General features: G+C 34.3%; 1 protein-coding gene across 1 annotated transcript; it reads right to left on the bottom strand.

Annotated features, from left to right (window-relative positions):
* Window positions 1–8,563: 8,563 nt before the first annotated feature.
* Window positions 8,564–12,722, bottom strand: LOC144552776 (abscisic acid 8'-hydroxylase 3-like). The gene is made up of 9 exons (XM_078300765.1): window positions 12,523–12,722; window positions 12,117–12,435; window positions 11,863–12,015; window positions 11,499–11,747; window positions 11,316–11,405; window positions 10,422–10,500; window positions 9,503–9,609; window positions 8,853–8,971; window positions 8,564–8,767 (listed from the first exon to the last, which is right to left on the bottom strand). Exons 1-9 carry the CDS (start codon window positions 12,720–12,722, stop codon window positions 8,677–8,679), a joined length of 1,407 nt encoding a protein of 468 aa, XP_078156891.1. The 3' UTR covers window positions 8,564–8,676.
* Window positions 12,723–16,198: the final 3,476 nt, after the last annotated feature.

The following is a 16,198-nucleotide window of genomic DNA, read 5'->3' as shown; positions in this document are numbered from 1 at the left end:
GAGCTAGTTTGTGAGCTAAATCTGACACGTTCTTCAATCGCTATCCTTAAAAGCATTAAATATTGCAAAACCCCATGACATTTTCAGTTGGAAAGTGAGCGGATAAGGCTGAAATAAGGGCTTTCATTAACTGTCCACTGTAATAAACTAATAATGGATGTTAGAAACAACGGCTTATTGGATAGCCGAAAGGAGATAAAGGAGCCGTGTTGGTAACTGTGCATTGCACTCAAGTAAGGCCTTAGTGGTAGGCAAAAGGAAAAAAAAAAATGCAACATTAATTGGATTATATTTGTTAATAATGACTAATTAAAAAGATAAATTTTCCAATTATGGACATATTTAATGTAATGTCCACATGAATCAGTGCCTCTTTAATTAATTATGCTTGATCTCACGAGTGGAAATTAGTTGGCTATTCTTTTTTTGCAATAATTATTAGTTGAACATTTATTTGTTAATTTATTGATTTTTTTTTTTTGAGAAACTAGAAGATATATCAATATCCGTATTATTACCAACATCTACTGACAATCTGATTTGTTGATTATATATATATATATATAGGAAAGCCATTTTTGTTGATTATATTACAGTAGACAGTTTAAAACTCAATAACAGTAAATTATTTTACTTATATATACATATCTAGCTGTTTATTCCATATCACTATGTTTATACATTTATATAAATAAAGTACACTTTTGCAATTTAATCTAAATCAAAAGAGCGGTACACAAAAGAACGGGCTGATCGATCCAATGAAAATTTGCCACCTTTCATCATAAATTTTCTTTGTTACACACCTTCATTCTAATTAAGATTACAATAAGGGGCGGATCTACACTTAATCCAAAAAATACTTAATCATCTCCATAATTTAAAATTTTAATAATATATATTGAAATTTAATTGAAATTTCACTAAATATATGCTTGAAGTCTAATAATTAGAGTTAAATTTTCTAAGTTCCGCCTTTGTTGCAATTTAGTTAATGATTTTGACAATAATATTTTTTTTTTACATTAAACAGAAATTTTATTACAGAATGGTATATATATATATATTTGCTTGGGGGTGTGATGCCACGTCATAGTAGGCCTGCTAATGGGTTCAACTCAGTCCAAAACTCGGCCCAGCTCGGTCATGTAACAAAACACGCTCAGCTCGGACTCAACTCAAATTTAAAGAAAAAAGCCCGACTCAGTTTAATGAGTTTGAGCCTTCGGCTCGGCTCGAACTCGGGATCGGCCGTAACTCGGCTCGAACTCGTAAATACAGAAATGAATTCCTCTCGCTCAAATGAGAAACTGAATCGGAATTCATTCCCAATATGCTGATCAGAACGCGGAGAGAAACGAGAATGGAAATGATTCAACGAGATTTCAGGAGCCCCAAATCGTGCGAAGAAATCACGGGAAAAACGATGGTATTTGGGGAGAATTCGTTTTGTTAGTGTGAAAAGCCTCTTTTACCCTTATCTTCTTGAACTAGATGTTGACACAGGAGAGCAATGGAGAAGGAGAGAAAAAAACCTCTAGATTGAGTGTCGGCGCTGGGGAGCAATGGAGACGGAGAAGGAGAGGGGGAGAGAGAGAATGAGGGGAGGAAACTTATGAGTTGTCGGGTGGACTGAGAAGCAGGGAAGGATAGAGGAAGAAGGAGAGTGAAAATTAATGCGAATGGGAAGAGTGATGAAATTCTCAATGGCATACACTGTAATTATAATGAAAATTATAACTTTTTTATTTGCTTTCAAATCAATTTCTCTTTTTAATTTAATCAATCCAATCACTAAAATTCAATTCTAAATCAATCCTTTTGAACTCTATTCTACTGAAATGAATTGAATTTTTTTATATTTTCGTTCCGATCAGACCCTTACGTGGCTGCCTAGGCTTGAACTCAGAAATAGAGAAATGGGCCACGTGGCTGCCTATTCTGAATGCATGTTTTGAAGATCTATCATTTTTTAAGTTTGAAAATTCGTGTATGAATTCGTTGCCTTAATATAATATAGTTTCTCTAATAACAAATGAGTTCGACCAAAGATGTAGAGTTGTGAGGAGATATCCAGGGAGCCGCCGCGTGTGGAGAAGTGGAGCGACGGGGCTGACAGGAGAGAGGAAAGGACCGATGGGAGAAGGGGAGAGAGCACACTAAGCGCTCTAAGAGAGCGAGAATGTCGAGAGAGTCAGGAGAGAAGGGCTCGGAGGAGGAGCACTGGAGAGAGGAGGCGATGGAGAGTAGCATCGCTGGAGAGAGGAGACGGTTTTTTTTTTTTTTTTCTTTTTCAATTCTAGAGGAGAGGGTAGAAGAAATGGAGACCTCCATTAATTGGAGTCAAATTTCAAAACATTTTTTCGCCTCATCAAAGAATGGTTTGGCCCATGAGCTCGGCTCAGATGAGATCTCTCGGTAAGGAAACGAAGATTTATTTCGAGTTCGAGCTGAGTTCGGGCTGAAACTCGAATTGAACTCATTTAAATTAGGCTCATTCAAGAGCCCAGTATAAAGCCCATGAGCCCGCCCGGCTCGTTTAACAGGCCTACGTCATAGCACCCTTTCCAATGAAAATCAATGAGTCAACGGTCAAACGAACCGGATAAGGCCACTTGGTTTACAGTTATCCACCAACGGACGAATGAGAGCAGTTGCGAACTTGCGATAAAAGCAAACGGATTGGATATTAATTATCCGTTGTTTGGCGAATAGCGAGTAGCCGATCGTAGAATCCAAAAAAAGAAAAAAAAAAAAAAAAAAAAAAAAAAAAAGTAGCCGATCGAGGCATGTCGCTTCTTCCTGACAAGCCCTGTCCCACACCTCAGTTGAAGGTCGGGTCGGGTGGCATTACAATTTCATTAAACCTCACCATGTCTTCCCCACCAGTCGGCCCAATAGCTACGATCCGGCCCGTTTTACCGCTCCAACAGCACCATTAATTGTTTGACATATTAGACTTTATTTTCTGGGCCTTTATAGGTGCTGAACCCGGCCCATCTCTTCCTGATAATTTGAAGAACTATTATATTTACAAATTGATGCGCGGAATTTTCTCCTAATTAACCTTTATTGGGTCTGGCTTTGATGTTGGAAAAGAATTTTCATAATTTACACCAGAAATTTCCATCTATTAGTTTAGCAAAAGATAAATTTGAATAAATATGTTTAATTTACAAGTCAGGACACAGATACAATACAATACAATACAAGGTACATTCACATTACAAAATCCAAATTAAAACTGGCAGAATTACATGGAAATATATATATTTTATCACCGTAGCAATTGCACTTTTACAACAGATGGCAAACTGGGTTTCATAGAGAAATTTAACTGTGAGGATGTCTGATATATATATATATATATATGATTTCATAAAGAGATTTGATTTCCAAGGACTAGTTGATCATGTCCTGATTGTTTAATTAATTAATTTATTTCGAAATAATGCAAAATTTGAGTAATATAGAATAGGAAGGCCATTCATAAAATAAATCCTTGATACAGGTCACTGAATTACATGCATGATTGATGAGGTAGACACACATGTACACCAATCAAAATCAGTCCATGATGCATTTGGTCCGCTCTCTCTTGTGGGTTCTTTTTCATGCAATGTGATCAATCGCCATTATAAAAACGAAAGGAAGAAACCTAATAATCAGTGTTTTAAAAGTCAGTTTAGTCGGCCGAATATTCATATTCAGTTGGAATATGAATAGAAAATGAGTATTCGGCCCAATATTCGGTTTCGAATATTCAACTGCATATTTTTTTCCGCATATTATCTATTCGGCCGAATTTTTCCGAATAGAGAATAAGAATCCGAATAAGAACTAAATAAGAACCGAATAAGTTATAATTTAATTTATTTAGGTTTGAACTTATATTTTATTTATGCTTATTTGTAGTTTTGTAATTTGTACTGTAGGTTGTTAACTTGTTCTAACTTATGTTATGTTTTATTTATATTTAATTGTAATGTTTATTTATGTTTATTAGAGTTAATGCCTATGATTTTTCATTTGAAAATCCGAATATATAAATCTGAATAAAAATTCAAATATGCAGCCGCACACTGTATATACAGTATGCGGTGGCTTTCCGAATATCAAATAAGAACCGATTATTAAAACAATGCTAATAATTGACATAAAGTAGACCTACTCTACTACACATCCGAATGTAATAAAAGTCCAAGGACAAACAAAATGGACACGTGTTGTGACCTATAGTCATGCGCTTGGACATCTAAAGGTCATTTAGGCACTTAGCCAAATACATTTTATTTTAGAAATTAACAAAAAAGTAAATTATCAAAAATAAGAATTATTGGTTTTTTTTTTTTATAATATAGATGAAACTGAACTATTGTTGCGATTGAGGGATTATAGTTGGTTTGGTCCCAACGGTTACAGTTGGTTGCACCGTGCTAAGTCCACTGAAAATTCAAAAATGAATGGGACTAAACGATTAATTCAGTGCTATAGTAAGGACTATCAAATTTGCAAATTAACTTTCCTTCCTTCTCTCGCTTTCACCTGGCAACCCGTTAGGAACAGGATAATGAGACTGAACCATTAAATTTCTACACACTGTATGGCTATTATGTAGCTAGCACTTGTGAAAACTAATAGAACTAATTAAACCATTAATTCGATCTCATTAGACTGCTCTAGAATTATTGATTCGGTTGTATCTATTTGTTAACAAATAGACTGTATCTATTTGTTAAAACTAATAGAACTTTCCAATACCTCATGCTTTTCATACCTCATCATACCTCATATTTTATATCTTCGTTTTCACAGTCCAAACTATTGATCCGAATTGCTCAACATAATATTTATACTAAAATATGCATGGAGATGAAATTTCATATTTTTTTTTTAAATTTTACTATTTATTAAGATAAGTACAAAATCACTTTTTTTGGACCGTTCAAAAAATAGTTATTTTATACTCATTTTAAAAAAATAGTAAAAATTTTCCAAAAATTATAAAATTTCATCCCTAACCATATTTAGTATGGATATCATGTTGAACGGTTTGGATCGATAATTTAAACTTTGAAAAAGAAGATATAAAATATGAGATATAATGAGATATGAAAAACACGAGGTATTGGAATCCTCCTTGTTGAAGATATAAAAATATTTTTGTTTCCTATGATTTATTTTACTTTCTAAAAATATGAAAACGAACCCATGATGGATACATATCATAGCACATCAATGCCAGCTACCCCATACTAATCCAATAATTAGCTCGATCACTAGCTTAGCTAAAGAGATCTTGGTACAAATCTTGGAAAAGATACGTATGATCATATATCATTAAATATTGTTGCTTTGGTGTGGAACCACAGTTGTGCTTGGAAAGTAGTATGGAATTTGTAATTCCATTTGATCGACCTGTCTTTGGAGCCTTTTTGAACCAGCTGAAATATTTGCGGCTGAATTTAACACGTGTAGATCCAGATTCGAAACTGAGTTGTTGTTTAATTATTATGTGTATGATTGGTCATATATATATATATATCGTTCTGCATGCATTGTATGATGTTTTCAATTGTGATCTAGCACATGTGTGGTGCAGAATGATTGGACAATAGAACATATCCCATGTTTTTGTAACTTAAAACCATTTGTTTTATTAACATGAAACGGGCATTAGCCTTTTTTTCAAAAAAAATAAAAATAAATTGTATGATGTTTTCATTTTTCTCATAGCTAGGCAGTTTTGAATTGGAACCACTATACCATCACTTAGACCAATAATGTATCCCAATTGCACAACATGTTTGTGATGACAGGTTAAAACGATTTAAATACATTCTACTCTCAACATATTACTAAATTTTTTTTGCTAATTTATTTTTCCTTTTGTTTTCTTCTTCGATGAAATTAATTTGACATAATTTACACAGATATGGTATTTAATTTTTTTAATTAATCAATAAGATAATTATACTCCGTTTGCACATTGCATTTCAGATGGCAGAATTCAATTTAATTAGAAATTATCACAAACATCCTATGTTGAAGTTAATTAATTTATATCTCTCTCTATATATATATATATAGAGTAATATATATATAGAGTAGAACTAGGGTGTTCTTGAGTTCACCAAAGTGTTTGGTGAGGTTAACTCCAAAACTCATCAAATCGGTTTCAAATGACGAATCCGAACCGTTGGAACCCGTTTACCTTACGAGTGATGCGTCTACATGTGAATATTTTAAACATTCAACTTAATTTAGTATAAAGTCAATTGGGCAAAATTAGAAGGTTAATAAATTAATTTTAGTGCATTCATTTTTTGAACATTTTTTGACCGCTTGACTTTATACTAAATTAATTCGAATGTTTAAAAGTTTCAAATGTAGATGCATCACTCGTAAGGTATGTGGGTTCCAACAGTTCGGATTCATCATTTGTAACCGATTTGATATATTTTGGAGTTAAGCTCACCAAACACTTTGGTGAGCTTAAGAACACTCTAGTTCTACTCATATATATAGAGTAAAGCTAGGGTATGATGTGCTCACCAAGAGAGTTTGGTGAGCACAACTCCAAAAGTTCATCGGATCGACTTCAAATGCAAAATCCAAACCATTGAAATCTATGTGTTTCATGAGTGATGCATGTGCATGCAAAATATAAAACAACTTATAAATTAACTTAATAAAATATTCATTTCTTTGACCATTTGACCGTGTAGCAAATAAACTCGAAACTTTTAAAATTTTGCATGCACATGCATCACTCATGAAGCACATGAATTTCAACGGTTTGGATTCGGCATTTGAAGTCGATCCAATGAACTTTTGGAGTTGTGCTCACCAAACTCTCTTGGTGAGCACATCACACCCTAACTTTACTCCATATATATATTATCATTTGTATTATTGTCAAGTTACACTAAAATTACAATTAAAATGTGGGTATATATGTGAATTGTGATCCTATCCCATCAATGAAAAAAGTATCTTCCAAAAAAAAATTAATTACTTCAAAAAACCATGGAAAACAATCTTTATAACCCTTCCCCAGAAGAGTCATCTTAAAATAAAGCACATTTATAAATTTATTCTCCTATTGCAGATCAAGTACTATATCCTTTTCATTCAACATATAATTGAATGTACTAGTGAAATAGACTCTCAAAAATACCAAAAGTCTCAATCAAATTTAGCACTACAGTACCCTATAATTCCGAGGTCGAAGGTCTATATATTTCTACTGTCTTTTTTCTTATATAGGTTGGGGACTCATTTTTGAAGGTCAATCTCAGGAGTACTATTTATAAAAATATATAAATGACATATATAGTCATGTCCAAATTAAATTTTTGGTTCTTTGTGATTTAGACCGAAAGAATAATTAAATCGTATTTTGATTGTACTATATGGAATGTGGAGAAAATCTAGTTCATATAGACCACAGCAGATTAGCCTTCTTTAGTCATGCATGTAATTGATTTCACATTTGATATACTACAATTTGAACCGCATTGAAAACAAGAGTTCCACGCTAATAGATCAATGTTTTAACGAGCATATATATATAGACTAATGTGCATTCGTATGCATATGGCCCGATATGCATACGGTCCAAATTTGCAATTTCAAACTTCAAAATGTCGATCCGAACCGTTCATCGTGTTCTCCATACTAATATGTTCAACGGTGGCTTAACAAAACAGTAAAATCAGCAGCCACTGTTGGATCAGCAATTTTCAAAGTGACTTAATAAATAGTAAACAAATTTAGAAAAATATAAACTTTGGTCTCCAAGAACATATTAGTATGGAGAACACGATGAACGGTTCGGATTGACATTTTGAAGTTTGAAATTGCAAATTTGGACCGTATGCATATCGGGCCATATACATTCAAATACACGTTAGTCACACTCTCTCTCTATATATATATAGAGAGAGAGAGTTGGGCTACAGTACTCTGCGAAGTAAACGAGTTTTTTATCATTTTTTTTATGTAATTAATTAGCGTTTGCCCCCTTTATTTTGGAACCTTTTTTTTAGAAATTGAATACACTGGAGCGTGACTAAAACAAGAAAAATGAGAATACGTACTGCTCGTCTAAGTTTTCCAAAACTAGAAAAAAAGTTGCTATTAAAAGTCAGTAACCATCAACAAAAGAGTTGCTATATTAAAACAAACAGATATATTCTCAATTGCAAACATGAAATTTTGCCATCCATTTCACCACGGAAATAAATCTGCTACGATTCCAACAAGAATTGTAGGACCCTCCTTTTCCAAATCTAACCATCAATATTTTAAAATGCACGAATCCCAAAAACAGTTGATTTTCATGCATTAATCTCTAAATAAATGAGTGGTTGGATTTGGAAAAGCAGGTTCCAACAGCAGATTTATTTCCATTTCACCACTCATGTTGCTACTGGTTTTACTGTTCTTAAATTATATTTTTTATTCGAAAAAGGTGAAAACAAGAACTACTGGTTTTATTAAGTCATTAAAATTCAAAGGTTAGTTCATAACATTTCAAAAGCACTCATGGCAAGAAAATTAAGATCCTAAAAAAATCCCCAAAAAGAAGATGCACATTGACGCCTAGTCGCCTACGTCAATCCCCTCTAACTAGCCACCTTTACCAGTCTGATACTGTCAAATTAATGTCGATTAAACTCGCCATATCTTTGCTGGTAGTCCATGCTTAGGTACTGGAAACGGGCTATGTTCTACCTCATCACTGGATTTAACAACCTCCCATCTACACCAAAATTCAACAGTAAGTTAGAAATTGTGAAAAGATCTTTCTTCATGTTTTCTTACAAAACATTAAACATCAAACTTACCTGTAATTGGTAACCAATTGGTAAATCAGGACCAATATTTCTATCTTGGCTAGCTCGTTACCGGGACAAGCATGCACACCATTTCCAAATGACAGGAAGGTATTTGGCCTCGGTGCTACCTGTACATAAATGATTTTTATTTTTCAGTTGTTATCTTGAAAAAGGGTCAGAATGCAGTTGCAATTAAGGGAAAGCTTTTCAATGCTTTCTTCTCAAATGATCACAGGTGTGTTTATACTTTATAACCAATTGATAGATTCAAAGTGATTATGTGGTGTGTTGTCTGTCAAATGTGAGACCTAGCTTCTGCAATCTATAACTATGTATATATAAAATCTATCAATGTAGCTCCTTAATTAGCAAGTGATTGATCCAGTGGATTACATGGGATGAAAGGAACATTTGCCTAATTAAATTGTAGTCAGTTTTGCACTGGTATTGTCTCCTTGTTGCTGGGCTGGCACATATGTGGTGCAGACTGATAGGAGAATAGACAGAATTCTATGCTTTTGTAACTTAACTATTTTGGTTTCATTAACATGAAACGGGCATTACGCCTTTTATCAAAAAAAAAAAAACAAATTAAATTGTAGCCAGGCAGGAAGGAGAGGGAATAGTGGCCCACAAAATCGACACACACGAACAGAAACCTTGAATCTAGAAGGGTCGAACTTCTCAGGATCTTGAAAGAACTCGGAGTTGTGATGTATGTTCCTGAAAAGTGGCATCACCTTCCATCCCTTGGGGATGAGATACCCTGCATCATTTCCATACAATTGCATTGAATTATTAGCACCAATGTTTTCTTGAACTTTTATATGACACAGGAGGTGTCCTAAACCATTGAAGTAAAATAAATTGAGTAATTAATACTTGAATTGTTTGCAAGAATGGGACAGTATCGGCGAGGGATGCTATCGGTATACTGTCGCGGATACTACCGTCACTAATAGAATAAAAAAACACTTTTATATCGGTATACCCTCGCAGATAGTCACTTTTTCTGTCGCGGATACTATCTCATTCTTGTAGATTAATTGTGCAATCATATGTCATCATAAGTACGAGGAGTTAAATCCTAAACAAAGTAGACACTTTTTGCGAGGGAAAAACGCTTTTATGATGGTCGTCCGTCGCAAAAAGTACCATCGCAAAAAGAAAAAACTGAATAATGAGAGTAGTCCATCGCAAAAAGTCATTTTTTTATCTTTGCGAACAGTGTCTCATTCTTGTTGTATAAATTGGGTAACCATTAATTGGTCTGTTAATTACCATCAAATCTAATGTTCACTTTGGTATTTTTTATTGGCCATACTAAAAATTCATAAAATAAGTATTTTAATAATCTAGCTACTAATTAACTAGCTCTAATAAGTATTACATTCATTCACATTGATAGCTAGGTAAGGCTGCTATCAAAAGTTCTCTTTTTCCCCATAACTCTTGTGATTTCCATTTTATTTTGCGAACTTTTTTACTATAAGTCCATAACTAATAGAGATATGGGTAATGGGCTTGACTATTACCGTCCTATAAATAGAAATTTAATTATTGAAAGCACATTTATACCTTTATACTCCACGTCAGCAACTGCTTCTCTAAACGTGAATGAAATGATGGTTGCCATCCTTAAGCTCTCCAATATGACCTACTTTTGCAGAATGATTGAAGGAATATATATGGGGTAAAAAAGAATGCGCAATTATCAATTTCTATACCCAGCCATGACATAAGAAGCACTTAGAAAAGCAAACTTGACGAATTTGGAAACAATGACAATCGAATAATTTGACCATCTTGACAACCATCATACATTTATATTTTATGCACTTCATACACATGAAAAATGAGGGCACTACATGCAAATGTTACATTCATCAAATTACATGAAATTTTCAATTATATAAATTTAATCAAATTCGATTGAGTATTAATAAAATAAATTTAATTGGCATGCATATTAATCGATATGCTACAAACTATAAAATTAACATGTACATTTTCCTTTGGAGAAGTGTTGTTGAGGTTGTTAAATAATTAAGTAGCTGTTAATGGATATCTTCAATCATTTTGTAAACTGAGATTCTATCTTTAAAATAATAATTCTACGCTCAAAGGAGAATATTTGATCACAATTCAGTTCCAAAAATTACAAAATAAAACTATGAAGGACAGACAATGAGATCACCTTGAGATTTTCTGAAGCAAGAAAGAATTATGAGGAGCATACAATTTTCTTTCATCAAATTCTACTTTCTAAATTGTGCTAATCAGTTATTAATTTGTTGATTTACCTTGTTCCCATTTCAATATCTTATGCAAGACAACTAGATTTGCTTACAATATGATATTATGAAGCTATTAAATTACTTGGAAAAGGAACTCTAATATGCTATTTGTGTCACTTACTTTAGCGGTACATATAATAACACAAATTAAAATAGGAAGTCATAATTTACTTACTCTATTTGTGACATTCATATCTCTTGTCTGAGTCCATGTCAAGGGTTTCTTTCCACACTCATTAGCATGGTAGATTTTCATTTGCTCAGCCTACTAAGAAAAGTAAAATTTGAGCATCAAATTCAACGATAATCTATGTTCCCATTTATTATTGAAGAAAACATGGTAATGTCTGATCCATACCTTCACATGTTCTAGTACACGTGGATAATCGTGAAGATACTTCAGAATCCATGTAAGTGCACTAGCAGTGGTATCCTGTGCAGCAAAGAGCACACCTATTACATTATCTGCAATCTGTTCATCAGTGAGATTGCATCCATTCTCATCCTTATAGTCCATCAAACACCCCAAAAAACCACTTCTTGATTCTGTTTTTTGCCTTCTCTCTTCCATTATCTTGTTCAAAATGTAACTCAACTGCTTCCTCGCCTAGATATAAACAAGCGAACATTTTTGGGTATAATTTGAACATAATGCAATAAATAAATGAGAAAGATAGAAGAAGAATAGCAATAAAAATTATGAGTTGTTTTTGTTTTCTTACCAGTATTGATCTCCGGTATGGAGTTCCAGGAAAATTGACTGCGAAAGAGTTGTAACCTTTGTCTAGAATAATATAATTCTTCTTTAATTCCTTCTTGTATTGGTCATCTAATTGTTTTCCGAAAATCATAGAAATGCCAATGTCAAAGGAAAACTGGATCACAACATGCAAAGAGATACAACAATAATAACATTAATAAGTTTAATTTTACAAGTCAAATTATAATATAAGGAGATAAATGCATGCAAACTTACTTTTTTCATTGCATGGTAAGTAGTCTCTACATGCCCATCCCATGCATGCAGCATAGATCTCACGACGGATTCAATATCCGGTAAGATGGCACGAAGCAAGTCAGGGCTTAATAAACCCTGAACAATTTTTCTCAAACTGAGATGGTAATCTCCATGGTGGAAGAACAATGCCCATGGTCCAATCATGCGCTCTTTGCTTTTTGGGTACGTTGGTTTGAACAGGTCCGCACGAGTCACTAGCACAAAACGAACTGCCTCCTCAGTAGCCAACATTACACAAGGGCAACCTAAGAGATGTGTCTTGAAGACTTCTCCATACCTATTAATATTATTATATCACGGTCATCGTGTATACATCATGGAAGTGCTAACATATTTTGCAGAGGTTATCAAATGTTAATCAAACCTTTTTAGTCGCAATGTGAAGAAGGATTTTGGATTTTGAGAGTAGAGTTGAAGAGTTTCTCCTATGTATGGCCAACCGAGTGAACCAGGTGGGAGTCGGGGTTGCATATCTAGCGCTCTTCTCTTGTTCTTTCTCATGAAGAGAAAGGAGAGAATGGAGATGAAAAAGAGAATGCAGATCATGGTGTAACTGATCTCCATTTCTTGACTACGGGCTTTCTTAGAAGAGAGCAACTACGAGAAGCTGGAATTGAGAAGAGGAAAGGATCTGGCGAAACGGTTGTATCCTAGCTAGCGATGGTATAGATAGGGTTTTTATTGAGAAAGAAAGAGGCTGGAAACACACAATGTACAAACCTTCACCAAAAGCAACCGCTGGATAAGGACACGTGTCACATATCCACAATGATAGAGTCTAATATGAATCTTGCGTAAATCTTCTCCCTCTTCGTTTTATTTCAAATAGAGCAGTTACATTTCAAAGATGTTAGTGAATTGGCAATTTGCATCAATAATTGAATATAGCTAGCTAGAGAAGGTTCAATGGAGATAGGGATCTAATAATGCAAGATACACTGTTATTCCATTTCCTTTTCTAGAAATTGAAACTGACGTTCATGCATGCATGTGTGATGTGTCACAAAACTAGTTAGGACATCTCTGTTATCATAGCTTCGAATTAGTGATAAGACGCAACAATTATTTTATATCTGTATTTTCTAAAACGAGAATATTGATACAGATGAGTATTGATTTAATTTATGTTCAAATTAAAAAAATTATATCCTCATCATGACCGTGACAGCAGGGACAAGATAGAAAATTATCTGAAAATTATAAATATTGGATGGGAAATAATCTTACATTTAATTTTTTTTTTTTTTTTTGAGGAAAACATCATAGAAAAAAATATGTATACTTTACATTTTGGTAGGAAGCAAGTGCCTATCCCGTGCCACACTTTGGCTCCTCCCTCTAACTCAATTATATGAGTACAAGTTGAATACTTGACGCATATGGATTCAATAAATTTACACATATTAAAACACTAATATGATAAGCGGATTGAAGGTTAATATAAGATTTTCTATATAGTTTAGAGTAAAATGCTATGGATACTTGTATAAAAATTTTTATATAGTTTAGAGTAAAATGCTATGGATATTGTAATAATGACCTCCACTCGCAGTAAGAACTTTTTATATGGTTGACGACTGCATTCATGTTTGACCCTCATATAGTTTAAAAGTATGGCTCTGCCCCATAGGTTTTTTTTTTTCGAAAGTTGGTGGCGAACAGATATATTGAAAAAAAAAAGTTATTTACACTGGCTTTACAGGCCATACATTACATCAGATAACAGAATGTCAACTATGTAAGTATAAGATAATAAATTAAGAGTGGATATTGTTAACCTAGGGCTGATACAAAAAAAAACTTAAAACCATGTCTTTCACTCACAACAACAAATACATTTTATGCTAGTGCTTATAAATAAATTAAATTAAACATTTCCTTTCAACATTAAATATGTTTGATTTCGTACAAACAAATTTATACACTCATAAATTTAATGATATATGTTTGTGATTATCTGTTTATTTTTAATTTTAGGATCATTATTGTGCATGTTATAGCAGAATTTTATACATATTATTTGATGGGTTTTTTTTTTTCACAAATCATGCACTTATATGAGAATTTCATCTGTAAGCTAGTTATGTTTATTTTGAAACCATAAAATTAAAATCAAATAAAAAAAAAGTAAAACGAAGCTAGACACTACAAATGCATTAATCTAGCATAATTTTATGCAAAAAAAAAAAATTTAATATTTATGTTTGATTATTGAATAATTTATACATATATATATATATATATATAAAGGGACGTAAGTTAAAAATCATTCACAAAAATTTTATGATTTAAATCATAAAAATGGCACAAATCAATTAAAAGGCATCATAGATAAATTCAAGTTTTTATTTTATGCGTAATATTTGATATTGAATATAATCTCCACATGGCCTAAGGTTAATCTGAGCCGTCTAAAGTTGCGCCACTTCCATTTTCTCAAAAAGGAAATAACTGCTCAGCTCAGGACTGATCAGGTGCCAGACGGAAGAGGGGGCTGTCCGATGGCCATCGGACCACTTTTGTGTTCGATGAGTTCTCTCACCGTCAGATCTGCTTTAGGATTCGTGTGTATGGATTTTAAAGCAGACGCGAAATTGCGGACACGAATCCTAAAGCAGATCTGACGGTGAAGAGAACTCATCGAACACAAAAGTGGTCCGATGGGCGTCGGACGCCCCCCTCTCCCGTGCCAAACTGCCAGTAAATTATTCTCCAGTACTAGAATGTTTACTCTAAAGTCTAAGGTCTAAACAGTGGGATGTATAATACCTTCCCCACATATAGTATCACTCTACATTTATAGTGCATTTTGTGTATCTGTCCACTTTTGTAATCAATTTGAGCTTCATTTTTCATTCTAACTTGATCAAAACAGACTATAACAAATATTACACATAAAGTTCTTCTAAATTAAATACATTTCCAGGTATTCACATCCTCCCAGGTACATGGAAAGGGGATATTTTAAAATTAGTAGATCAAGACCATTTTTTCTAACTTGGCACGAACCTCAAAGTCCAATAATATTGCCCCTTGTGCTTGTACTAGCCTCAATTCCAAACCGGCTGAGAGAAATCTCAAACCATAAAGTGAGAGGAATCTCGGCCATTTTTATTAATACCCAAAAAAAAAAACATTTTTACAATAATAACCTGACAATTTTTTTTTTTTTAAATCTGACCAGACCGCCGGTAATTGGGGCGGTCCGATTCCATACCAGACCGCCAGGACCCTGGGCGGTCCAGTAGGGACCAGACCGCCGGTAATTGGGGCGGTCCACTATGCTGCCAGATACCCGACCCGTTAGCCCCCCCTCCCCTTCTTCCTTTCTCTGTTTACCGAACCAGAACGAAAAAAAAAAAGAAAAGCGCAGCGCCGCGCCCCCCACCCCGCCCAGCTCCGCCACGCCCGCCCAGCTCCGCCACGCCCGCCGCTCGGCTCCGCCAGGTGCACTCTCTCTCTCTGCTGCCCCTCTCTCTCTCTTCTGCCTCTCTCTCTCCCTCTCTCTCTCTTTCTGCCTCACTCTCCCTCTCTCTCTCTCTAACCAATTTTGAATATTTTTGCCCCTCTCTCTCTCGTAGGGGTGTCTTTGTGGTACATTGATCGTGATTTGGTGCTTTTGGGAAGGTTTGGAGGCGAAGCGAAGGATCTCGAAACCGACCGCAACCCGCTGACTCGTTGTGTGTTCAAGCTATCTCAGGTAATTATCTAAATCAAAACTCGTTATGAATTGGTTGTTCCGAATTGCTTGTGACCTTCCCGGGTTGTTGATTTTCCCGGAAGGCGACCCGATTAGGGTTTAGGGTTTGGGTTAATTGGTTAAATTTGTAAATGAATTGTGTTAATTGGTTGGTTTTGTAAATTAATCGGTTGAATCTGTAAATTAATTGGTTTAGTTCGTAAGATTGTTGTTGGTTGAATTTGTATGGAATTGGGGCCATGACTTTGTTGTTGGGCTATATTTGAATAAAATTAGTTGGATATCGGCTTTAGAATTGTAAAATTGTGGTCGAATTTGTCGAATTGGTTAAAATTTGGGT

Source organism: Carex rostrata, chromosome 4 (genome assembly GCF_964058835.1).
Source record: "Carex rostrata chromosome 4, lpCarRost1.2, whole genome shotgun sequence".
Lineage (NCBI taxonomy): Eukaryota > Viridiplantae > Streptophyta > Magnoliopsida > Poales > Cyperaceae > Carex > Carex rostrata.
This window is presented reverse-complemented; position numbering and strand designations above follow the sequence as displayed.